Source organism: Callorhinus ursinus, unplaced genomic scaffold (assembly GCF_003265705.2).
Source record: "Callorhinus ursinus isolate GAN/ISIS: 27379988/994484 unplaced genomic scaffold, GSC_fseal_2.0 scaffold13, whole genome shotgun sequence".
Taxonomy (NCBI): Eukaryota; Metazoa; Chordata; class Mammalia; order Carnivora; family Otariidae; genus Callorhinus; species Callorhinus ursinus.
The window spans coordinates 6,456,104-6,481,822 of NW_027397075.1; the positions used below are offsets into that span (position 1 = coordinate 6,456,104).

The following is a 25,719-nucleotide window of genomic DNA, read 5'->3' on the forward strand; positions in this document are numbered from 1 at the left end:
GAAGACAGGGATCTGCTGGGCTGTGATGTGCCAAGCCTTCAAACCCTCACACAAAGTCACTTCCTTGTGACGCCCTTGAATGAGTGGGTTTAGGGGGGTAACGGAAAAGGGTCTTGGTTCCTGTATGTGAGTCCGGCCACCGTGGAGAGGAGGATATAGCTGCCGGTAGTGAGGTGAGACAAGTAGAACATCTAGAAGAACCAGAGGCTGCCTGTGACTCCTTGAAGACAGGAGAGACTCTTGTTTTGCCTCCATGTGCGGGAAGGCAGTTGGGACCAGTTTTACTTGGTGGATGCATTAGGAGTGCATCTTATTTGCCCAACAGATAATCTGTTATGGGTGACATTTTCTGTAGAATAGACTCGTGTTATTTTCCTACCAGGTCTCTAGTCTGATGGCTTTCATTACATTTTTTCATTGTTGTACTTTCTTCCAAACTCTTTTTTCTTTCCCCCCAGGGAGGAAAGCAGATGTTAAAAAGTGGTCTCTGGTGCTCTGTTTCAGTTAACAGATAAAAAAGTCGGTTGTCTTAACTTTTGGAATCCACGCTAGAAACTTAGTTTGAGATCCTGTGAGTGGCTGAGAACTCAAAAACTCTTTAGTTGGCCTGGAGAGATTAGAATATAGACTTCTTGTATTTGTTGCAAGGGAAGAATAGCAAGTTCTGGAAAGCCAAATCTGGGGTCCTGATACAAGGTCTCCAAGAAACAGCCACCATTGTCCAGACCGCCCAGGCTATGTTCCCCGGGGCCTGTACGGACTCGCGAGCACGACTGCCATCATCATCATGGCACTTAAGACTCAGCAGGCCAACCTGTACCTTGTCAGGCATATCCTGTTTGCTAAGTAAATGCTTAGAAGCTTTAAAAGTTAATGAGCATGATTTCAACATATACTCTCCCCGCCCCCTTCTCAGACTCCACCAACTTGACCGTGGTGTAAAAAGTGGTTATGAAAGCTCAGATATGGGTCGATGTGGACAAGTTATGGCTGACGGAACCCTGAAGAGCAGTGTAGCCTGACCCTGACAGCCTGGTGTGTTCAGAAATGAACTTAATCAGTTTCAGAAGTACATTCTGGTGTCAGAGCAGCACGAAAATGTCTAGAGAGAGAAGAGAAAATGAACTGCCTTTTTAAATCCAGGGCAGTTTCCTGGCCTATGAGATGTCACCTTGCATTGCCACAAGGTATTGTAGGTCTTAAAAGAGAACCCACAGGCAGCGAAAGTTCTTTGGACCTTATAAAGGCCTGTGCCAATGACAGGTGTCTCTTATAGAAGTGTAGGGTGGATTCTGTGCTAGCCACCTACAGTGAATGGAGACTGGTGACTTTGGCCATATTTGTTTCCCTTAGTAATACACCAGTGACCTCAGATCTACACAGACAAATCAAGAGGGACTAGAAATGCTAAAATAAGGTTAATATTAAAAAAAACCTAGAAATAGATTTTTTTCTTGGCGTCTATAAAAACAAGATTATATAAAACAGTACGAAAACACTGTATTACCGAGTTTGTAATATAACATGAAAAAGTAAAAGCACAGGAACGGGAAGAGGAAACGGAGCTATGTTGGAGAAGCTTCCGTCTCTTATTGGAATTAAGGTAGTATAATCTGAAGTAGAAATTCTGGAAAAAATCTAGTCAAGTGACTTTCAAGCCTCGGTTTTTCTTGCCATCTGTGGGGTGAGTCCAAGCAGCACTGTACAACAAAATGGTAGGTGTAAATAAGCTACCAACGTCCTGGGCCTCAGTGGTGGACACACTGAATGCCATGGCTCCCTAGCAAGGTAGCCAACACTAGCCACACCTTAACATCCCCGGAAGCCAGGCACCAGGCTCACCCAGCTGCCCTGGGTCAGAGGTGAGGTCTCACCTTAGCTTCTGGTTCTCGCCAGCCCATGCTTTTTGTTTTGTTTTTTGCCTGCAGTCATACTGCCCTGGTTCCCTCAGAATTTTATTTGCCCAGTTTTGTGATTATTCATAGTCATCTGCAGCCTCAGCAGCTGTGTAAGTATGGACTTACTTCGCCCCAGGTACGCTTGTTTCTCCCCCTCATGGCAGTGATTCCTTTCTGTCACTCTCAAATCGCATTTCATCCCTTACTGACTTGTCCTTTATAATCACAAAACTTTAGAAAGGACCTAACATTTAGAGTCAGAGACGTTTGAGAGAGTCCGCAGTGGGTCACTGGTCACCCGGGCAGCCTGCCTTTGAGTCTGAATTTCCCATCTATTAGCTTTGCGGCCTCAGTCAAGGGACCTTCAAGCCTCGGTTTTTCTTGCCATCTGTGGGGTGAGTCCAAGCAGCACAGACCCTTCCCCAAGGGCTGACGTGGTGGGAGCTGAGGCTCTCGGGCACACGCCGCTTAACTGATGCAGATCGTGCACGCTGGGAGACTACAGTAATTGAGATTTAGTGAGATCTCACTGTGGGCCTGGCGCTTTCGGTAAATCATCTCATTTATCCTCAAAACAACCCTGTGGGAGAGGTACTGCTATTACCCTCCATTTTACAGACGTGCAAACCGAGGCCGAGTGACCTCTCCCGCCCGCCTCACTTGTGGGACCCTGGGCACCTCTCGTCCCTGCATCTATTTTCGTAAGGTTAAGCGGGGATAATTAACGGCACCTATGTTCCCCGGGGCCTGTACGGACTCGCGAGCACGACTGCCATCATCATCATGGCACTTAAGACTCAGCAGGCCAAGCGGCGACTCCCGGATTCCCGAGCTCCCAAATCCCGCGCTGGCAGGATCCCGTCGTGGACTGGCCGGACGCTCGACCCGCGCCTGCGCAGACTCCGCGGGCGGAGGGCGGAGCCTGTGGGACGACAGCTGGCGGCCGCAGGGGCGCTTGTGGCGCGACTGTCCGCGCAGACTCCGTGGGCGAGGGGCGGGCCCTCTGGGGGGCGGGGCTGTCAGGCGGTGTCGGCATCCGCGCAGACTCCCTGAACGGGAGGCGGGATCACCGGGGGGGCGGGGCCGCCGGGAGGGGCCGGCATCCGCGCAGACTCCGTGGGCGGGGGCGGAGCCGCCTGCGCGGGGGCGGGCGCCGCGGCGGCGGTGTGGCTGACGTGGAGGGTCCGGGTTAGCGGGCGCGGCTGGCTGCGGGATTGGGGAGCGACGGGCCGGGCCGGGCCCTCGGGCCCGAAGCGGCGGCGGCGGCGGTATAAAGCCGGCGACAGGGAGCATGTAATGTCGGAATGCGGAGGCCGCGGCGGCGGCAACAGCAGCAGCAGCAGCGACGACGCCGAGGACGAGGGTGGCGGCGGCGGCGGCGGCGGCCCCGCGGGCTCCGGCTCCCTCAGCCCGGCCCCGGCCGGAGCGTCCTCGGCGGGCCGGCTCCGTCGCGGGCTGCGCGGCGCCTCCCTCATGGCGCGCCGGCGACCCGAGCTGCTCTGCGGGGCCGTGGCGCTCGGCTGCGCGCTGCTCGTCGCTCTCAAGTTTACCTGCAGGTGAGGCGGCCCGCAGCCCCGGGGCCCCGGCCGGCGGCGCAGGGCCGGCTCGGGGCCCGCAGGGTCCCGGGTTGGAGCGGCCTTCGCGGGGGGAAGTGAGGCCTGGCTTCGCCTGGAGCCACGGACCCGACCCTGCTCAGCCTGCGGCCGTGCCCGCCACTTTCCCCGCGGGCCGGCCGGCCAGCCGGGCGAGGTTTTCGGGTGCTGCTCGGGACCCTTCCTTCATCCCATTTTAGCACCGAAGTTAGTGGCCCACGTTCTGAGCTGCTCGTCACCTGTTGGGGTTTCTTGGGGGGGGGGGCCGCACCTGTCACTTCTGCCCAGGCTGTAGGACCCTCATTTAACACCCATCTGGTTTCCCTTATGCCGCAAGTGTAATGATTCACAACTGTTAGAGCCCCAGACCCCTTCGACAATTCGTGCACTCATCGATCTAACGATTACTCATCCACACGTGCTGCGGTGGGTAACCCTCACCCAGGTGAGCGTTGAAGATAAAAATCCCACTCTCCTTTCCAGTGGGACAGGCAGTAAACAACTTAATATAATTTTAAAGGGCTTCTGTAAGTGCTCTGCGGGGAATAGAAGGAATGAGGGTGGGGCAGAAAGGCCTTCGTGACCACAAGACCTAGGAAGCTCACCCGGGGAGGAGGAAGGGGCCAGCCCTGGGAAGGTTTGGGGGAAGAGTGTCCAAGGTAGAGGGAGCAATAGGGGCAAAATCTGGACAGGGCTGTAGTTTTACTGGAGCTGGAAAGAAGGCCTGGGTAGGCTGGACCATAGTGAACAGGAAAAAAATTAAAGTTACTGTGCCTCTTTTGGGGAAGGTACCCAAATACAAAATGTACTTTAAATTTCAGGAGTACTTTTGGTCTCCCAAGTCCTCAGTGTATCTTCTCGGACTCCCAATTTGTAAGTCTGTTGCAACTGACTGGCCTGTTAGCCAAGAGGAAGATTTCAACTTGCAACATTTTTACCGAGTGTGTTGAGCATAGCATGTGGTCTCTGTTGTCAGAGAGGCGTCAGAGGTTTGGGAATTTCAGTGAAAGGAGACAAATTATGATAACTGTTATTGATCATTTGCCAAGTACCAGCAGGGTTGCTCATCCTTGGCACTTGGGCAGAGGGGCTGTCCTGAGAGTGTTTAGCAGTATCCCTGGCTTGTACCTACTAAATACCCATAGCACACAGCCCTAGATATGACAACCAAAAATGCCTCCAGACATTGCCAAGTGCCCCCTGGGGAACAAAACTGCTTGCTTGAGCACAGCAGCTTACTTACATCAGTGCATTTATTTCTTTACTACATAATCTGAGAGCCTAGTATGGACCCAGTAAAGGCTCAGTCCCCAGTAAAGTCTGGATATACTCTTATCCTTCTAGGTTATAGATGAAGGAGTTGAGCTTTGGTCATGTTACAAAACTTGCCCCAAATCACACCCACCTATTAAATGGCTGAGCTGGAATTTGAATCCTTTATTGTTAGGTACTAGGCTCTTAACCTCGCTCTTTATCATGTGCTGCGCAAAGGAACATATATGAAGTATTTTACAACGTGGAATTGCAAGATGTCTTTGGGTTCAATTTCGGAAGAGAGGTCCATTGTGTGTGGACGTCTGTGTCCGTCCCCGACACCCCCCCCCCCCCCCGCACCCGACTCCCCGCAGCTCCAGGGGTGGGGAACTTACATCTGTTCGTCCATAGAAATAATGCTTCGTGTTTTTTCTGAAAGAACATGACTTTAAAAAGCTAAGAAAGTCCTTTGAGATTTGGGAAGAAGGAAGAGTGTAAATCCATTGTGGCAGGCAGAGCACCTACCTGCTTCGGAATAGGAGTGAGCCAGTGAATGGCCGCTTGCCTGTCCCTTTTCTTCCTATGCCACTGGCAAAGCTGGAGAGTCTTTTAATAGACTGAACTTGATTTTTTAGAGTCTTGTTTGATTGAATGGTGTCCTGATAGTGTTGTAGGCTCGAACATTTCTGACCCCCTTCTTCTATTTTACTTTTAAGATTGTTGCATTAATGAGGACAGGAGCTTACGAGAAAGTAGGATTTTTTTCAAAATTTTATTTTTATTAATAGCACCAGGCCTAAAATAAGGGACAGCCCTCCTCAGTTTTGGTTGCTTAGCTGAGTTCAAACCAGATAATATAAAAAAGGTTGATTTGGGGTGGAAACACAATAATTGTACATTTTGGGGCCTTTAATCTTTATTTTACCTGCCTTTCTATTCATTCGATCCCCTTGACTGCATCCTACTCCCTTTCCTTTCGCCCTGATTTTGGAGGGAAAAAGTTGTGTCTGTATCTGTGTATGTGTGTGTGTGCATATATTCATTTTCCTTTTTTGCATTTTGTGATTTCAAAGCTGCTTCAGATCCTCTTCAGAAGGAGATGTAATGTGCGCGTTTCATACAAAATTTGGGAGTTGCAACCTGCCCTTTTTGCTTGCAACTAGCTCTTGTGTTTTTCGAACCTGAGACTGAGCCTTCAAATCTGCAAAAAATCTTTGATCTCGGTAGAGTTTCTCAAAAACTTATAGCAAGTTTAAGAGTTAGATAGAAACTTGTGAATGTTTCTGGTGGAGCAGAGGCAGATGTTTGTCTTCCCTGGTTAATGTTTGCTTTTCCATGGGCCACGTATTTTATCTGGCTGGTGGACTTTAGGAGCCGCTCCGAACACGCAGAGCAGTAATACTAAGTGGATTATTTTCCTTTGTTTGGCTGTCACAGACCTACACTTTCCCTCAGATTGTGTTATTTAACACTCAGCATGCAGTTTGACTGGTAGAAGAATCATCTCGAAAGAGGGGAATTTTGGAGCCTTTGATAACACGTCATGCAGGGCCTTCTTCATCTCTTTGCATGGCTGCCTGTCATTCAGGTCTCGGCTTAAAAGATCCCCTGTCACCTCACCCTGTTAAATTCTCCACCTAGCAGTGATCCTTTTGTGGGTTTTTGTTTGTTGCGTACGTGTTCGGTTGTATGTCGTCTCCCTTGAGAACATTTTCGTGCTTTCGGCTATAGCCTAGGTACCTGCAGTACGGTTTCTGAAGCATACAAACATTTGCTCAGTGAACATTTTTTTTGAAGATTTTATTTATTTATTTGACAGAGAGAGAGACAGCAAGAGAGGGAATACAAGCAGGGGGAGTGGGAGAGGGAGAAGCAGGCTTCCCACCGAGCAGGGAGCCCGATGCGGGGGCTCGATCCCAGGACCCTGGGATCATGACCTGAGCCGAAGGCACACGCTTAACGACTGAGCCACCCAGGCGCCCCAGTGAACATTTTTTTTTTGAATTATTGTGTAAGTGACTGAGTTTTTCAGGTTCTGGAGATCTTTTGCATAGACGAAGCTCCCTGATGACAGGGTTAAAATGGTAGTTTGAGTGAATACATAGGAGATTTGTTCTCTTAATACCGCTACTTTATGATATTAATAATTTTTGGTTAAAAATAGGGAAGAAATTTATTTTTTTAAAAAGATTTTTATTTATTTGAGAGAGAGAATGAGGTAGAGAGCACGAGAGGGGAGAGGGTCAGAGGGAGAAGCAGACTCCCTGCTGAGCAGGGAGCCCGATGTGGACTCGATCCCGGGACTCCAGGATCATGACCTGAGCCGAAGGCAGTTGCTTAACCAACGGAGCCACCCAGGCGCCCGGGAAGTAATAGATTTAAACCTGTCTTAATTCAGGAAGCTAACACCTTCTAGATGCAGAGGAGGACATGGGATTCTTTCCTTAATGCTAAATGACCCAAGGCTCTTAGAGGAGGTAGGGTCTTGGGTGTTTAGATTTTCCTTTTTGGTTCTCAATATCTTGTCTGTCTGCTGGGCGTCTCAGAGCTGGCACACTTTCCTTCTTGTTCTTCCTTCCTGCTACCTTGCTGTATTCTGAGAAGCCAGATTATCAAGTTAGTTTGAACACATATGTGAACATAGAACATAATGATGTGGCCCTTAGGATCATGCCTAGTAAAGCAAATGAGCCTCTGACACTTTGATTCTGAGTGTTCTTGATTATGTCTATCTCTGTGGGTTCATATTTACTTTGCCTTTGCATATGTTCAGGTGAGGTAGGAGGGTCAGTTTGTTCGTTTCACAAATTATCGAACTTCAGAGGACCAGGCACCATAAACGGTGAGGCTCTAACAGTGAAAAAAAATAGGGTTCTTGCCTTCAGGGAGTTAATGATGTGGTAGAGTGAATTGGTAATCGGTAAAAGAAGTCAGTTACTGATTGTGGTGAGGGGTATAAAAGCAACCAACAGGGAGCTGAGAGAGAAAAAATGAGGTCTCCTACTTTGGGTAGAGTTGTCAGAGGAGGAGACACACCAGCCAAGATGTTTTTCTCATCAGCTTCATGGTGGTATATTTTATTTTCAGTAAAATTGCACATTTTACATGTACAGATTAATTACTTTTGTTTTTAAAGATTTTATTTATTTGACAGAGAGAGACACAGCGGGAGAGGGAACACAAGCAGGGGGAGTGGGGAGAGGGAGAAGCAGGCTTCCCCGCGGAGCAGGGAACCCGATGCGGGGCTCGATCCCAGGACCCTGGGATCATGACCTGAGCCGAAGGCAGACGCTTGACGACTGAGCCACCCAGGTGTCCCCAGATTAATTATTTTTGATAAATTTAACCACCTCCATCCTTTCAGTCAAGATAGAGAACGTTTCCTCCTCCCCAGAAAGTTTCCTCAGTACCCCTCTGCAGTCAGTGTCCCTGCCCCACTTCCTACTCTAGATAGTCACTGGTGTGATTATTTTGTTATAGATTAGTTTTGGAATTTTATATAATGCATTCATGTTATATGTATTCTTTAGTGTCTGACTTCTTCAGTGTAATTATTTTGAGATTCATCCAGTTATAGTATGTATCAGTTCTTTTATTGTTGAGTAACATTTAATTGTAAGAATATACCCCAGTTTATTCTTTCACTTAATGAGTTACTCCAGCTTCTTTATGCTTACTATTTAGATAATTTATCTTTTCCCATCCTATGCTTTCATCCTATGTTTTATGTTTAAAATGGGTCTCTTTTAGACAGCATTTGGTAGGTCTCGCTTCATTATCTAGTCTGGCATTCTCTTCCTCTTAATTGGGTGGTTTAGTCCTTTTATATTTAATGTAATATTTAATTACATATTTAACGTAATATTTGATATTGTTGGGTATAATCCTGCCTTCTGGCTATTTGTTTTCCATTTGTACCTTCTGGTTTTTGTTCCTTCCTTGGTCGTTTTCTGCCTTTTGGGTTAATTGAATCTTTTCTAGGGTCTCTTTTAATTCTGTTGGTTTCTGGGCTAAATCACGGTAATGGTTTTATGCCATGGTAGTGCAGATGTGTGAACAGCTCAAGGTGTTCATTAAGCTCCTTTCACCTGGTGGGGTGCAGCCTCAGCCAAGATATTTTGTCTTGATGGGAAAAATAGTGGCAGCTCTGTGACTTCAGACCACTTGTTCATTCTTTTCTGTCTTCTCTTGGTCTCTCCCTTTTGGGAACTTCAGGTACTCAGGAAGACTGTTTTCCAGTTAAAATGGGCTGATACTTTGTTATTCATCTTTATTAACCTTTGGATCATGATATTGTTAACCTTAAAAATTAAACAGTTATTTTACCAGAAAAATGGGTTTATTCAGAAATAGCAGAGAATTGCAGTCCAGGACATGCAAGCTGTGGCAAATCATAGGCAAGTCCCACAGACAAAGGAGAACAACATTATCTTATGGAGAAGGGGGAAGATGGGAGGGGTAGTTGTGAAAGAAAGTCCATTGGAGAGAAGCAAGAGTTTGGGGGGGATGACAGTTTTTCAATGGCTGATTGCTGGAGTAGTCAGTCTTTTTGTAGGAGTTGTTACATCTTTTCCTGTTGGGGCTTGTAATTCTTTTCCTGTTGAGGATTCTCCTGTTGGAGTCTAATTGATCATTTTTTCCCTGTAATTGACATGGAGAGGTGCTGGCTCCCCCTTCTGGCCTCCCCGCTCCATTTTAGTGGCTTCCCAATATATATATATCTGGAGAAACTACATTATTATTTATTACTTTTGCCTGAATGCCCTGGGTAAGTACAGGCCAACTCCAGCTCATAAACATAATGTTTTCTCAGAGTGGGTCGATGATAAGAATTTCCCATAGAAATCTTACTAGTGGTAGCCACGAGAGCTCCCTCCCTTTAGTTCTGAGCAAGCTCACTGGTTGTTCTGAAGCTCTGGAGATCAGTGGCTCCTTTGGCGAGCCAGGTTGCAGAGAGGTGAGGGAGGAGTGTGTTGGGTGTGGGAGGCAAGGATAGGGATTATTCTAAGACCTCCTTCTCCTCTGCTCTCTGCTGCCTTCCCATCCCACACCTGGGGAGACAGTATTAGAGAGTTGTTTTCAACATATTGGTCACATCTTGCATTCTCTCAGCTAAATATTGCCTTAGCACAGCATGTTTTTTACTCCTCGGTGATGTTTTAGAAACTCCATGTTCTTATTCAATCTTATTAAAAAATCCCAGAGATTGTTCTCTTAAGCTTCGATCTCCCTCCACATAAAGCTGTTTTTAGAAGAAGATAAACTTAGCAATCGTGTTTGTGTTTGCTCTTTTGTAGTCGAGCAAAAGATGTGATAATACCAGCAAAGCCACCTGTCAGCTTTTTCTCCTCGAGGTCTCCGGTGCTTGACCTCTTCCAGGGGCAGCTGGACTACGCAGAGCATGTTCGCCGGGACTCAGAGGTGGTGCTGTTGTTCTTCTACGCTCCGTGGTGTGGCCAGTCCATTGCTGCCAGGTCAGAGATTGAGCAAGCAGCGGGTCAGCTTTCAGACCAGGTAATGCTGACACTCAGCCTACAAATGGATGAGCCAGCCCTGTGTGCAGGGCTGGTTGTTCCCAGAGAGACCCCTTTACCCAGCTGGCTGACTGAGCCAGGGTGAAGGCCAGGAGCCTTACTTTAAAAAAATTGTAAAGCCTTCTGTAAAGAAAAAGGATTTCTGATGGTGAGGGTCATAAGTTGGTTAGAGGCAGGAGAGGGGGCAGGAGAGGAAAACACTGAGCTGTGTTTCCTTGTGATGCAGGTCAGTGTTCATCTCAGGGTGCCATGCTGTTTGGTTTCAATGCTGAAAAGCCTAGTTGAATATCCATTGGATACTTGTCCATGAGTTATTTTCTTTTTCTTTCTTTTTTTTTTTTAATATTCACATTATTTATTAGAGAGAGAGAGCGCACGTGTGCGTGTGCATGCACATGGGGTTGGGGTGGGTAGGGAGGGGCAGAGAGAGAATCTTAAGCAGGTTCCATGCCCAGCATGGACCCCGATGCAGGGCTGGATCTCACCAGCCTGAGATCATGGCCTGAGCCGAAACCAAGAGTCAGACTAAGCCAACCAGGTGCCCCGCTGTAAGACAGATTTATATGTCATGACTACAATGTAACATGCTGACCTTTTAAAAATACTTGGACCAAATAAATAAATAAATAAAAGTAAAAATAAAAACAAATAGAAATACTTGGACCAGAGCTATATGCAACAAATACTTAATGAAGGTTAACCTTTGTGCTAGACCAAAGGGCTGGACAAATGAGTCATCTGTATGGCAGTGGTTTTCAACCCAGTGGATCCCAGTTGCCTTTTATAAAACAAATATTTTATGAGGTGTCTTTTGCTGTCCTGAAAAGGAATTCATAGATGATAAAACTTCCTTGCACATTAAATTGCAAAAGAGCCAGTCCACTAATATTATAATTATAAAGGTGGGGGAAACAAAAGTAACACAGTCAGGTCATGTGTGTTTCAGGATGTAAATGCTTGGGCAAAATAGGTCCTGGTCCCTTTATGGAGAACTGTTGGGGGCAGACCAGTAGAGGTGTGTTGTGTTAGAGATTCAGGTGCCGTGGGGACACTGCCCTCACTGATTCGAGTTTCCTAAGCGGTAAACAGCCCTTGGTAAAGGCTGGAACCAAACAAAGTAATTTCTGCCTTGGGTTTACATAGGAGTTGCCTTCCCCAAGAAATTCAGTGAATACAAAAACCATACTTTGGATTCACATATGAAATGGAATTAGGTCCTGGGCTTGATTACTAACAGACAGGTTTTCTCCAGTCTCATTGTTGGGCAGGACATTTCAAACTGCCCTGGGGTGCTGGGGATAATTCTTCCCTGTGCAACACAGTTTCGAGCATCATGGGCTATCTCCCACAGTGCCTGCCCACCCCATGCCCTGTAGCTTCCCAGTCACTGCAACAAGCAGAAGAGCATCGCACAGATTTCTAAAAGGCTGCTGCTGAGAACCACTCATCTGAGGTAATTTATGCAGGCAGCTCAGTTCCAGAAGTTTCTTTGGAGCTCTGGGTTGATTTTTCTTAGAAACAAAGTTATAAATGCTGGTGAGGCTTTCTGCCCAACCTAGCAAAGCCTTTTGAACCATTATAGATCCCTGAATGTGATGCAAAGTACTGTTTAAATCTAGCTCTTCATTAGAACTCTTTATTGCTTGGGACACTGGTTCTGAGGGGATTGTGATTTTATGTTCCGACTTCGGACCCATGGGATCGATCTGTTCCCTGTACTCCCTTTACCCCCCTCCCCCTTTAAAAATGGCTAATAATAGGGGCGCCAGGCTGGCTCAGTTGGTAAAGCATGTGACTCTTGATCTTAGGTTCGTGAGTTCAAGCCTCAAGTTGGGCAGTAGAGCTAACTTAAAAAAAAAAAAAAAAGTAATAATAACCAAACTGGCAGACACTTCCAGGGAGGAAGCAGGAACTCTAATGGAGCGCTGGGAGGCAAGCGATAGGTTAGCATAAAAGAAGTCACCACTTCATTCCCCAGGCATTCCCCAAGTTTTCTGAATTAAGAGAACATGTGGGGAACAAGGAGGAAATCTGTGTTTGGGGCAGGTGTCAGTTACTTGTTACCTTATTGTGAGCTGAAGCAGCGGTGTCCTTCCGAGTGATTTTCGGAACGGCATTCTGGTGTGCTGGGCCCTGTGCAGTTTCTCATGACAGCTCTGCACACTGGCGCTGGCATCCCTGTGCTTGGAAGCACAGGACCTCAGACTTGGATGGTGGAGCGATTGGCTAAGGATCACATGACAAGTGGTGAAGGTTATAGTGCCACCCACAGCTAACGGGCACTGCTTTTTTCAAATTTTTTTTCCAGCTTCTTCCAAATGGAGAACGTATTATTCTGTGTTCTCACTAGGGAAAAGGAGGGGGTTTATTTTTGGAAACAGGCAAAAATCGTTTGAGCCACACTGCTTTAGTAAAATTAGCAAACATGGTAGATTGTGCCCTGTTTTTGAGTAAAAAAACGAGATGTCACCTTTAAGTAAAGATATTGTTTTCCTTTCTCATAAATGGACTCTAAAAGGAGCTCTAAAGAGCTTCCACGAAGTTTTGAGCAATATTGCTATTTACAACATATAAGGAAGGCCTCTGAAAGTGACTTTTCATTTGTAATCTTCATATTTTTTCAGTATTACTATGAAAATTTCTTCACATAGCAAAGGTAAAGGAATTGTATATATGATTGCCAGTTAAATGTTGTTAAGGGCATTTTATTTTGCTTTTTTGATCATGTATTTATTTCTCTTACTATTCCTCTAGTCAGTGGTTCTCACCTAGAGGAAATTTTCTCCCCCAGGGGACCTTCGGAAGCATTTGGAGCTATTTTGGGGGATCACTCTTGAGGGGGGGAGGCTGCTGGCATGTAGTGGGTATGGGCCAAGAATACTGCTAAACCCTACAACCAGTGTGTAGGACTGCCCCTCAACAAAAACACACATACAGAAAGCCTCATAACAGTGGAAGGCCAAAATAGCAGTAGTGCTGAAGTTGAGAAACCCTGCTCTAATCTATGAACCCATCTTCTTTTGGGTACTTTTCAAAGTAGATTGGAGACACAAGGACACTTCTGAAATACCTTAGCATCTACCTATAAATATGTATTTAATTTGTATTTTTGCTGCTTAATACTACATTTTAGAGCATAGCTGTAATTCTCTTATTCTTACTGGTTTTTAATATAGTTGTTAAAAATGGAGTTTGATATTTGTGATATTTTATTTGCAGCTAACATTATTTTTCCTTCTCCCATGCTCGGTTTGACTGTCAAAAGATATCCTTCCATTGAGTTTTAGTGTAATCATGCTTAGAAAAAGCTCACTGGTGCTCATTCACTTTAGAATTCAAAGCAAATCATTTCCCTCTTGGGCTAGACTGTAAAATACTAGTAAAATACTAGAGTCCTAGCTAGACACCATAGATGAAGGTCTTGTCTTTTTTTGTGTGTGGTGGTAGATGATGACCTTCTTTGAATACTGGAGATAATTTTTTTCTCACTTTCTGTTTCAGAGAGGAATAGTTCCATTTCTATGATTTTTATCTTTAAGATCTTGGTAATTTTTCAGTTGTTATTCATAGTCATTTGAAACCTTTTTTGGCTCTGCAGGTGTTGTTTGTGGCAATTAACTGTTGGTGGAACCAGGGGAAATGCAGAAAACAGAAGCATTTCTTTTATTTCCCCGTGATATATCTGTATCATCGGAGGTAAGAATTAGTTTTCTAATTCCAGTTACGTTCCAAAGTGAATTTTTTTTCTGTTTAAAAGTATTAGATATTCACTGTAGGAAATTGAGAAAGTACAGATAAGCAAAAAACACAGATAAGCAAAAATAAATAAAGGGATCTGGATATTTAATCAGCCATACATAATCATTATGTGTTTGGTTTATATTGTCCTCCGACTATACATATCCACCCTCTTTCTTTTTTTCCCAAAATAAAAATATGGGATTGTGTAGTAATAGTATTTCCTAAATTGCTTTTTCTTGCTTGTGTGAACATTTTTTTCATACCATTACGTAGTGTCTGGCATTGTTTTTGGTAGTGCTAGTGGCCCTATTGTGCGGCTGTACATTTCAGACATCCTGAAGTACTTTATTGTCTGAAAATACACAAAGGTCCTTATCCTGTCACCTGGCAACATACATAAGCAGGAGGGAATCTTAGCACCTTTTCAGCTGGGAAGAAAATTACCACGAGTCCCCGGTCCTACGCCCATAATCCTGAAATCCAAAAAGCTTTGAAGACCCGAAAAGTTTTCGTAAATTTTGTTCCCGTATGCATTCATCTAGCCTGAAGTAACAAGAGGCTGCCTTTGGTCTTTATCCCACTTAAGGAGCCAGTTTATTTATTATGCTGCAGAAATATTGGTGTTTGATTTTGGAATACTGCCCAGACCGTGTTAAGTAATGTCTAAAATTGGTCTTGAAGAATTTTGGAGACAGATGAAACTTTAGACTTTGTTCAGTGTAATTGGCTTGAAGTTTGTTAATGAAGGTAAAATGGGTAAAGAATGTTTGATTAGTAGGAGCTTTACTTTTTATACTTTATTTTTTCCCTTCCTCTGAACTCCCTAGGCTTTAATCAGTGAGGATTTATAAGAAACATCAAACTATCATTTGTGGATTATCTGTCACGTTCCATCATACCTCATGTTTCTAACATAAAATGTTGTGTGGCATGTAGTATTGTTTCTCAAGAGCTGTTAAGTAATATTTGAGCAAAAATGCACTTTCTTACCCCATCTCCACCTTCAAAATCTCTTCTAGATACAAGAGTACTTCTCAGAGAGTAAACTCTTGCATTTGAAGATGCTAAAGCTCTTTGCTCTGTAATGGGATAAATAAGCTTGCCCTGCGAAGGTCCCTGCAGTTCTCTTTTTGGAAGTAGACAATATTTGGAGATAGGAAATAGGGCACAGGTGCCTAGTGAGGAGTATAGGCCTTGCCACTAGGTAACCAAGTCAACTGCCCAGAGGTGGGCCTAATTTGATGTGATGCTAAAATCAGGAGAGTTCCCTCGAATCGAGTACAAAATATCTTTTTGGGTTATATGGCTGTGCAGTATATTGTCTTACACTGTTTGTTTTCTTAGATTTATAGAAAGATTGAAAGGACAGGCAAGGAACTTTAGAAACATCTAGTCCATCCTTCTTGTTTTACAGCTGAGGAATTTGAGGTTGATACTCTCCTTGAAGTGCTTGCCCCTCATCTTTGCCTGCTAGGTTTTACTTGTTTCAGTTCGTTCAGACCTCTTAATACTCACTTGAATATCTCCCATTCCCAGTGTACCAAAAGCAAGCAAGTGCTAAGGCACAGAGATACCTGAAATGTAGCCTTTTCATATCCTATTTAAAAATCTGCAAGTTCTCTGTTTTATACATAACACACACGAATGAATGTATGTCTTCAGGTAAGCTCTCTTGTGACCATTCAGTGGTGTTGAGGTTCTCTTGGTTAATAGTGCTTGCAAATGTGGCCCCTTAGCCTCAGCCCTGGGCAGACAGACCATTGCTGTTTGTGTGTTTCTGTTGTTGTTGTGTTCGTAATGCCTTACCTACTAGTGGTTGCTTAGAGAAATTAATAGACTTTCTGTTTTGCTTTTAAGTAGATTCCATTTTTTTTTCTTGTATTGATACCAGTCACTAAGAAAGTTTATAAAAGGCTCTAAGGCAGGGAGTAGTTTCTTGTAACACTCTGTCCAAGGCTCAGCAGCCCTGGATCAGCTCTTCCCGTGGTTGTGACTGTGGTATGTTGGTAAAATGTGTTATGCACCTGCATTCTGAGATCTTCTCAGCTTTTACAAGTCACTGGGATCCTTCTAACGACCCTCCAGGAGCCTGTTTGCCTGAGTAGATGACATTTCCAGATCTTTTGGCTCCGTTTTGCTGAACAAAATGTGTTATCAGATGATTTTTTGCTTTCTTCCTTTAAATTAAAAATTGTTAGTGGCTGATGGGGTTGGTGGTGGTGGTAATTTTTAAACTAATGTAGGTCTTGAATTGATAGAGTTGTTAACTCTGTCTCCCAGCTGTGCATGTAGAGTGCTATTTTTACTTTTTTCACGCTAACATTCTTTTGTTTGGCATCATATTTTCAGTGCACCCTGAGGAATTGTGTTTATCTCATCCCATTATATGTGTGTTTGTCATTTATGTAAGCATATGGTATCACAGTCACAGCATTTATGTAAATCTTTACTATGCTCTGTTTATTTTGCTATTAACAGCAAGCTTAATGTCAATTTCTATTTAGAGGAATGGTTATGGAGTTATTATATTTTACCTTACTCCCCCATCCCGCCACATACCATTCAGTTATATTTGAGCAGTGTCTGCGTTGTGCAAGATTGAAGAAAGCCATGTGAGGATTCTGATTAGCTTAGGAGGGTAACTGAAAGTTGGTCTTATTTCTTAGCAATGCTAAATCAAATTCCTGTGCATCTCTAAGCACACCTGGAAGGGAAAATAAGATCATTTTTGTAGATCCCTAACTTTGTCCCTTGCCATTGTCTTTTTTTGTTACAGTAAAGCTTTGAATAGGTTATTTAGTGATCCTTTGTGTAAGTGCCTATGGGAATATTTAATAAGTACATTTTAGTAGGCCAAGGGCCAATTGCTCAGCTTGTTTTTTATTTCAGAGTGATGTGTAAAAGAAAGTCCCGTTCCCCCCCCCCCCCACGTTGAATTATGTAGTTAAGATCCTGCAATCCTTTAGCATTTGGTCAGTTTCCAGGATTGCCTTTCTGTTTGGTTTTGTTTTTTAAAGAAATACTATTACGGGAATTTTTCTTTTTCCCCCAGAGGCTAGAATGAATGTTCTTTGTTTGAAATTCAGTTTGCAGTTGAATTAAGCTCATAGAAAAGTAGTGGCTGCTTGTGCCTCCCGGCACATGAAATGCTTACTCTCAGTTGGTCCTCCATTCACCTCCCGGGACACAGGCTACTTACCTATGAAGCAGTCAGGATCGTCTTGTGGTGTTGATGATTTCAGTTATGCGTTACAGGTTTAATGCATGGTGTATTATTTTTATTTTTTTATTTTTATTTTTTTTGGTACTAGTTTTGGACCAATCGAATACAAAGGCCCCATGAGTGCTGTTTACATTGAGAAGTTTGTCCGCCGGGTGATGAAACCACTTCTCTACATCCCATCTCAATCAGAATTACTAGATTTTCTCTCAAACTACGAGGTACCTGTCTTTCATATCTCCTCCCATCCCCAAGGTTTCACTGGGTTGTGTTGGATTGTTTATATTAGAAGGGTTTTTTATACCTCTTGATTTGCAGCAATGAAAAGATCACATTATAGATAAGCCCCAATTAAATGATTTTTGAGATACTCGATTGTAGGGATGGTTTAGCCAAGTGAGTTTTGAGAGAATGGAACACTTGTAAACCTTGTGAATTTTTTGTTTGGGAATTTCCAGCAGACTTTCAGTTTGTCTCATGATGAGCTTAGAGCATATAAGAATTAACTTACAGGTTTATATGCACCTGCAAATTTCTAAAAATTTTATTTGACACTGTATGGCATGTTACTATGGAATACTTGGTTTTACTTGTCAGCTGTAGTTTAGTTTTAAAAAAACTGGGAATGTGTGCCCTTCTATTTTATAAAGTGCATAACTCTTTCAAGGTCTTATTAACAGAAAGTTTCCTAACATGGCTTCTCTGCTGCTTTCCCATTGCCAGCTTCATCCCCTGATAAATTGTTTTTATAGGATCTTAGTGTGTGTTCAGGACCACTTATTAATCAGAGGCCAGTATAAAGCTTAAAATGGTCTAAATAAATTATAAGACTAGTTCCACAGAAAAAGTCATTGTAGCAAGTGTAAATCGTACTTGGGTATGGCAAGTAAAAATGATACTTAGATACAGGACCATAGGTAGCTGAGACATAAACCCTATGAATCCAGACCTCACTGAGGATTTAGTAATTGTGACTGGGTTGGATTTTACCTTTTGCACTGGGGAGATTTTATGTAGCTTGGACATGAATTTCTTTCACTGGGATGTCGTTACAGCTTTTCGGTCATGTTAGGAACACTGTTTATATGTTAACTCTGAGTAGGTTCTCTAAGCAGCAGTGTTAATACCTAGTTATTCTGCGTGTAAGTTCTCTGGTGTGCATTAGAGTGAATGTGTCCTCACTCTTATGTGGCTACGGGGTGGCTCTCTGTGCCCCTCACAGGCTTGTCTCTCGTTCTGCCAGGGCAGGCTGGCAGCTGGGAGCCACCCTGGGTGCCTGGGCCTGGTCCCGTTGGCAGCACTAACTGGTTCTGTGACGTGGGGCAGGTCACTTACCTGCCAGGCATCAGGGGACTGGAACAGGGCATTTCACTCTTAACTGCAATTGTTGTGTGATAAGTGGGTTTTCATGTAGATTTGCAGTAGATGACGGTCATGGAGGCGATATGGCAGAATGGTGAAGAATCGGGACTTAGACACTGAGCTCCATCACTTGTTAGCTCTGTGGCCTATGGGCTTCTTAACCTCTTTAAGCTTCCATGCCTTCATCTATAAACAGGGATTAAATAAGACATGAAAATGCCTGCAGGATGTAGTCCCAATAAATGAAAACTTATCCATGGAAATGGCATCATGGGAAAATCCTGGATATTTAGCACTATTGAGAGAACTCAACACGTGTGTAATGTTTGCTGGAATTCCTACTTATATAAGAAATCTTTTGTTTGTTTTGTAATCAAGATGATAAAAAATGACCTGCAGGGGCAAAGAGGCCTTCCTTCAGGTAGGCTCTTTAGGGACTTCTGTGGAACACTGTGCCTAGTTTTGCTTGAAACCCTCTGTTTTTTTCTTTACATTTTCACTGAGTTTCTCCTAAAAAAATAAAGGGAAAAATGGCAGACGAGCAATGGCACATCAATAAATAGTATATATTATGTGTTTACCCTTTCAAAGAAAAGTATGGAAAACATTGAGATCATTTAGCCTTGTAATAAGAGCACCGAGAGGCAACTTCATTATTATTTTCAGCTCCTTTGGAGATTTGTATCCAGAGAGTTCGGAGCCAGTTCTTAGCAGGGGTCATGTGATAAGGAGTAGGACTCAACTAGGACTCTAGAGGTCTAGGTTTTAGTCCTGACATTAGCAAGTCTCTGACTTCTGAGTTTTACACAGATTTCTCGTCTCTGAAGGTAGGGAATTGGCTCACATAATCCCTTCTGACTGTTTTGGCTTTGGGGAAGTTTAGAGGCTGAGAGAGGGAGGCAGAAGAAGGTTCGTCAGTTATTGGTTGGGGAAGTTTTTTTGAGACATGGCTCTTGAACGTCTGTATCAGAGCTCTTTCTGATCTTGTTTTGTTTATGGCCTCTATAGTGTCTCTGTGGTTGGACCTGCAGGAGAGAGGCGAGTTCCCCTTTATGACTGAGCAGCAAGGCTGGTTCTTTACCTTTAGCCTCTGCATTCTCTGAATCTGCGTGTTAGCAGTGCTTTCAGAGATGATGCTCCAAGTTTGATGCTGAGTTCACATCAGACTCACTGATGTGCTGGTGATATCACTCATTTCGGCAGCCCGCTGAGTTAGAGTGATGTACAGCAATGTTTAGACTGCCTTTAAAACAGGACCAAGAAGGTGCTGCCAAGATGGGACCCTGTATGGCCTGTCAGCCTATAGAATGCTTCCTCCCAAGGGGTAGATAGCTTTTATCATGTTAGTATCATCTTTCACTGGGCTGCTTCTCACTGAGGTGAAATTGCCTGGTTGGCAAGAGACAATATTTGATTAATGGTGAGAGAACTTGGGAGGCCAGCCCAGCATGGCACTTGTGAAACCATTTATCTTGTGAAACATACCAACACTGCCTAGATGGTCTCGGTTTCGTGCACACTCTTTGTAAGATAACGTAACGGCAAAATGTTAGATCCAGAAATGAAACCACTGCCATGGCTTCAAGAGTCGAATAAAGAGGAAAGGTAAAGGCATTTTTGGAGGCCCCGCTATAGAGCACAATATGCTTCTGGACATTCCTCTGAATTAAGGTTTCCCAACCTCGGCATTACTGACATTTGGAGTCAGGTAGTTCTGTGAGGGTGGGGGCTGTCCCACACTTTGCAGAATGTTTAGCAGCAGTCTTGGCCTCTACCTATTGGATACCTGTAGCACTTCCTCCCCCCCCCCCTTAGCTGTGACAACCAAAAATAGCCAGGCATTGCCAGATGTCCCCTAGGGGGTCAAAATCGCCTCAGTTGAGAATGTCTCTTGTAAATTACTGTTTTCCCAAATAAGGCCTTAGGATGCTTCACAGGTATTAGAACAAACAGATCTTTTTTTTTTTTCAGGTAGCACACAGAATGCCACAATCTAATTATTGCAAGCTTATCTTGTATCACAGTGGCAGAGAGAATATGGAAATCAAGCAGTGCCTTACTGGAAAATCCTGGAGCGTTATCTGGGGGGGACTAGAGACAGGATGAGTTGTATTGTAATCAGTAGAGCTGTCCGTGATGTTCAGCCTTATACTCAAGTTGTTACTGCCCCTCCCCACAAAATATGCTTCCTAATATGTTAAAGGTCTTGCTAATTTAAAAAAATCTTACTATGAAAGGTACATCTTTTGATCAAGAGCCTTATCTCATAATTTTTATGTTTTGTAAAGGGATTTCAATATTAAGTGTATTTAAATTTAAGTATACCAGAATTGGGATAAAGTAATGCTTTAATGTTTTTGTGGCACTTCTGAGGTTTGTTAGAATGGCAGTGCTTTTTGCTTATGTCTCTAGGTGTGTTTGTGGCATCTTGAAGGAGTGCATTTGATAGTTGTCCCCTCATTAAGAAAACCATACTGATTAATTGTAAATTCATTTGTCTCTAATCGAGATATTTGTGAGCATTTGGACCATCATAAAATTGTGCCGTTAGTGTTTATTACTTGGGAAGTGATGATATTCTGGAAGTAATAACCTTTAACATAAACTTTTACTTTATTATGTGTATCCTGACCATATATGTATATGCTTATGTTGCTGTCACAAAGAGAAGTGCTCTAGTTTTACCTTGGTTGGAATTTTTGTAAGTCCTTCAGATGAGTCCTTCCAAAAGCCTCTTTCAGTTGATTTGATACTGAATTACCGAAAACAGTAAAAGTTTTTAACCAGTGGAAAACATTGTATTTGACTTGATATCTCAAACCTGCCCAAATCAGTTTGCTCGTCATTACCTCTAGTTTTCTAGGTTTTAGTCCTGACATTAGCAATGTCACTGAGCCCGGATGCACTGAGTAGAATATGACACCGAGCCCGGATGCAATTTTTAGGAAAATAATTTTGCCTTTGATTTATTGAACATCACAGAAAGACATTGCAGGGTGAATATTATAAATACATGTTTCTGTAAGTTCCAAAATACTTTGTTATTAGCCAACAAAGAATGTGTAAGCTATGCTCTGGTGAAGTGCCCTCCAGTTTTCATGTGCTTTTGCTTCTTATCTTCCTCATAGCCATATGAGATAGAAATGGTAGGTCCTTTGGAACAGATTCGGAAGGTGGGGGGCGCAAGGGGTATAATTTAACCCTCAGTGGAGACTGGCCTATAGCCCAGGGCTTCTGGCTCCCCAAATTCTTGCTTGTGTCCAAAGAAATGTTTAAGGTCTGAGAGTTGAAACTTCACTATGGATCTAGAAGTTAAAACTTTGGGTATTTAACTATTTTCTGTCATTTTCCAGGCTTTCTCTTTCAGGATAGAAAAATTTTGAAGGTGTTGGCTTCTTAATTTGTAACTTTTCCCCCTTCCTTTTTAGGAATGGTTTTTAAGAGTAAATAGTGATTGAGGATGGGGCCATGGGTATTGACCTGCTGTTAAGGCAGCAAGGTTTCACTATTTCGTGTTACTGAGTGGGTGTTCTATGTAGGATAGTCACAGAATTGAGGCAGGGTAACATCTAGATTTTTCTTCTCAGACATGCACTAAAATCATACCTGCCTTGGAGCACCTGGTTAGCCCAGTTGGTAGAACGTGGACTCTTGATCTCGGGGGTTGTAAGTTTGAGCCCCATGTTGGGTGTAGAGCTTTCTTAAAAATAAATAAATAAGTAAATAAGTAAATAAATGAAATCATACCTGCCTTATAAATAATGAATGCCACTAAAAACTGAAGTAAACTTGCCAGCGGATACTGCAGAGGGAGAAGAAGAGCTTGAAGTCCTCTTGTTGCAAACCATGTTAAGAAATTCTACTTTCTGGCGCCTGGGTGGCTCAGTTGGTTAAGCGACTGCCTTCGGCCCAGGTCATGATCCTGGAGTCCCGGGATCGAGTCTTGCATTGGGCTCCCTGCTCAGCGGGGAGTCTGCTTCTCCCCCCTCTCATGCTCTCTTGTCTCTCATTCTCTCTCTCTCAAAAAAAAAAAAAAAATCTTAAAAAAAAAATTCTACTTTCTTCATTCCCTCCAGCTGTAGAATCCCTCTTCCTTGAGGGTTCTTCCTGCCTATTTAAGATACAGACAGGAAAGTGTCGTTTATCACTTGTGGACAACATAGACAGACATATGCCAGGGCATTTTTATTTTGGTGAATGTCGAGTTGAGTGGGCAGGGAATAGCGTTTGGTAATGGTAATGTCACTTACAAAGTCAGGAGTTCTATGGCTCTTCTAATTTTAGTATTTTTTAGGTATCATTTGACTTAGGTATCAGTAGCTTCTACATCAATAATGCTTTCTTATTTTTGAAAGCACTTGACAGAATCATCTGATTTGTGCCTTGTAACCTACCTACCAAAAGCGAACAGTATTATTTAGAATGCTTATCTTGTATTTGCAGCCAAAATAGTTTTTGATTCTTTTCATGAGTTTTGTGTGATTTATCCACTTAGGATCAGTGATTTAGCATACATCCATTAATTTATTCTTAGCAGGTTTGTCACACCACATTGTTTTAAATTTAAGTGGGATGGGAAAAAAATCTTGGGACTCTTTTGGAGGGGAAAGCAGGGTGTCAGGAAAATTGCCCGGTGATAGAAAACCTGAGCCTTTTGGAGAAAAACCTAGTAGAATGCCTGGCACCTGCTGTTATCCTGTTGTTTGTTAGTAAAAGTCTGCTCTGCAGTTGAGCAAATAAATAGATACCACCTCTGTCAACTCCTAGTTTGATAGCACTGTGAATGAAACAGTTTTGAATTTTCTAGGTGTGAGTTAACATTAGTAAGAAATACTTCAGTGCCATTGAGTAGAAACACTGAGGTTACTATTATGGCCACTAGAGGGTGTGCACACCGTCTGCCAAAATGTATGCCTCACTGCAAATGGTGTTCACTTAGCAAAGAAATATTTTATGCTGACGAGGATTTGCTGGCCTCCTATAAATAGCCTCTTTCCAACCTCCTCATGGTAACAGGTGCTGAGTATACTGTACGCCATGGAATGGAATTAAAAGCACGCAAACTGGGTCAAGTTGTAATCTGGTACTCATCATGTTTTAGTCTTGCTAAATTGTAGGAGGAGCTTTGTCTCATCTTTTTGTCTCCATTCTTTCACTCGTTAACAAATGTTTATTTTGTGCCTGCTTGGTGCCAGGTACTGTCTGAAGTGGATATGTAGTGATGAACAACAGAGACCCTCTGGAGATAAACAACAAACAGGAACACAGACAAGGTGCAGGGAGTTGAGTAGTGTCCTCCCCAAATTCCTGTCTGCCCTGAACCTCAGCATTGGCCTTATTGGGAAATAGGGTCTTTACAGGTGTCGTTAGTTAAGGATCTCGAGATGAAAGCATCCTGGACTTAGAGTGGGTCCTAAACCCAATAACTGGTGTCTGTATACGAAGAGGAGAGGACACAGAGACATGGGCGAGAAGGCCATGTGAAGCCACAGGCAGACACGGGAGTGATGCAGCCACAAGCCAGGGAATGTCTGGAGCCACCAAAAGCTGGGCAAGAGGCAAGGAAGGATTCTTCCTCAGAGCCTCCAGAGAGAGCACGGTCCTGCTGCCCTCCTGATTTTGCACTGCTAGCCTCTAGAACTGTGAGAATAAATGTGTTGTTTGAGGCCACCGAGTTTGAGGTAATTTGTTAGGGCGGCTCTGACTAATGTACAAGGTTGTTTCAGATAAGTGCCCAAAGGAAAATGAAGGAGGGTGATGTGGTAGACACAAGGGCAGGGAGGAATGGTATAACTGCTTTAGAAGACAGGGAAGCCTTTCCTCTGAGGAAAGGATATCGCCGCAGAAACTTCCACTGAAGTCTGTGTGTGAGGCAGCCCTGAGGAAAGATGGAGGGAGTGCTGCAGGAGGAGGGAACAGTAAGTCAGAGGTCCGAAGGAAGGACTAAGACTGGTGGAGCCAGAGCAGAGGGCACAGTGGTAGGAGAGGAGGTCACAGAGGTATTTTCCTACTGTCATGGGTCCCATTTAAACCTGACCAGTTACACGCGTGAAGGAAGAGCACGGGCACTTGAACTCCTGTGTCTGCTCACCTGGAGGCCAGTTAAGCATCCAGGAGTGGACCAGTAGGACCCTAGGGGTGGAAGACCTTCACACGTTGGTAAGCATCCAAGTGAGCAGGGACAGCCTGTGGACCGGCAGGGCTTGCTCCTCAACTTCAGCCCAGCGTCAGGCCGGTCTATGTGCTCGGCCGTCTCATCTGAAAGAGCCTCACAGGTGTGCGGGGCCCAGACAGAGTCGTCTGCCTGAGAGTGGCCCCTGGGTTTATTTGCTGCTGAGCAAACTATGGGCCTGGACCTAGAAAGGTCCTTGTGTGTGAAGATGCACTTTTTTGTTTGAAATATTTTAAGGTTCATTCTCAAACATGCCAGTTTTCAAAATTTAATATAGACTGTTAATGGTATTGTGCATATTTGAAAAATAACACTTGAAGTAGACTTTGCCTGTTCCTTGTGTTCTGAATGGCTAGTTTTTACCAATTTCTGTAGCTTTGTATCATCCCCTGTAGTTGTTGAGTCTTACGGTCTTCATTTCTTTGGCAATGAGAAGTGAAAATAATTTTGCAGATGGGATTGTTTGCTTTGTATTGTTTATGGGATTGCTTTGGTCAAAGTGCTTGAAAATTGCAGTGCTGGTTCTTTTGAAGATGAGGCTCCTTCCTCCAAACTACAAAGGCCCTTGGAAAACTGCAGCGGTGAGGCTGTCAACAAGAAGAAACTCTTCCCTTATAGAGGTGTCCACCCCGTTACTCGTTTTGAAAGCTTGAGTTTGTGTTTTTGGTGAAGACTCAGAATTCGCATTTTCCTTACTTCACTACTGTGTGTACCCGTGTGCATATGTAGGATGAATTTATTCCATTTGATTTTGGTTTGGAAGATTGGTCAGAATTTAAAGAAACTTAAGTGAGTCTGTTGTCTTTCTGTTAGTTTCCATTTTTGTTGTCTTTTGTGCCCAGTATTAACAAAGTGACTAGAATTTCTAAAGATGTTGTCTTTCTTTGTTTTCGGTAGAAGGGCTTATTACACTGTCATAGCCTTGTTTGAAACCGTAAAAACCCAA

General features: G+C 43.7%; 1 protein-coding gene across 4 annotated transcripts in view; it reads left to right on the top strand.

Annotated features, from left to right (window-relative positions):
- Positions 1–3,059: 3,059 nt before the first annotated feature.
- The window catches only part of TXNDC11 (thioredoxin domain containing 11), a 59,436-nt gene continuing 36,776 nt past the window's right edge, over positions 3,060–25,719 (top strand). Inside the window, exons 1-4 of one of the 4 annotated variants that reach the window (XM_025855618.2) lie at positions 3,060–3,454; positions 10,042–10,258; positions 13,877–13,974; positions 17,331–17,460. In XM_025855618.2, coding sequence (XP_025711403.1) covers positions 3,195–3,454; positions 10,042–10,258; positions 13,877–13,974; positions 17,331–17,460 — 705 coding nt within the window. In that variant the 5' untranslated portion in view covers positions 3,060–3,194. Of the gene's footprint in view, positions 3,455–10,041; positions 10,259–13,876; positions 13,975–17,330; positions 17,461–25,719 lie in introns of those variants that run through there. The other 3 variants (XM_025855617.2, XM_073899500.1, XM_025855619.2) reach the window with 3 other exon arrangements.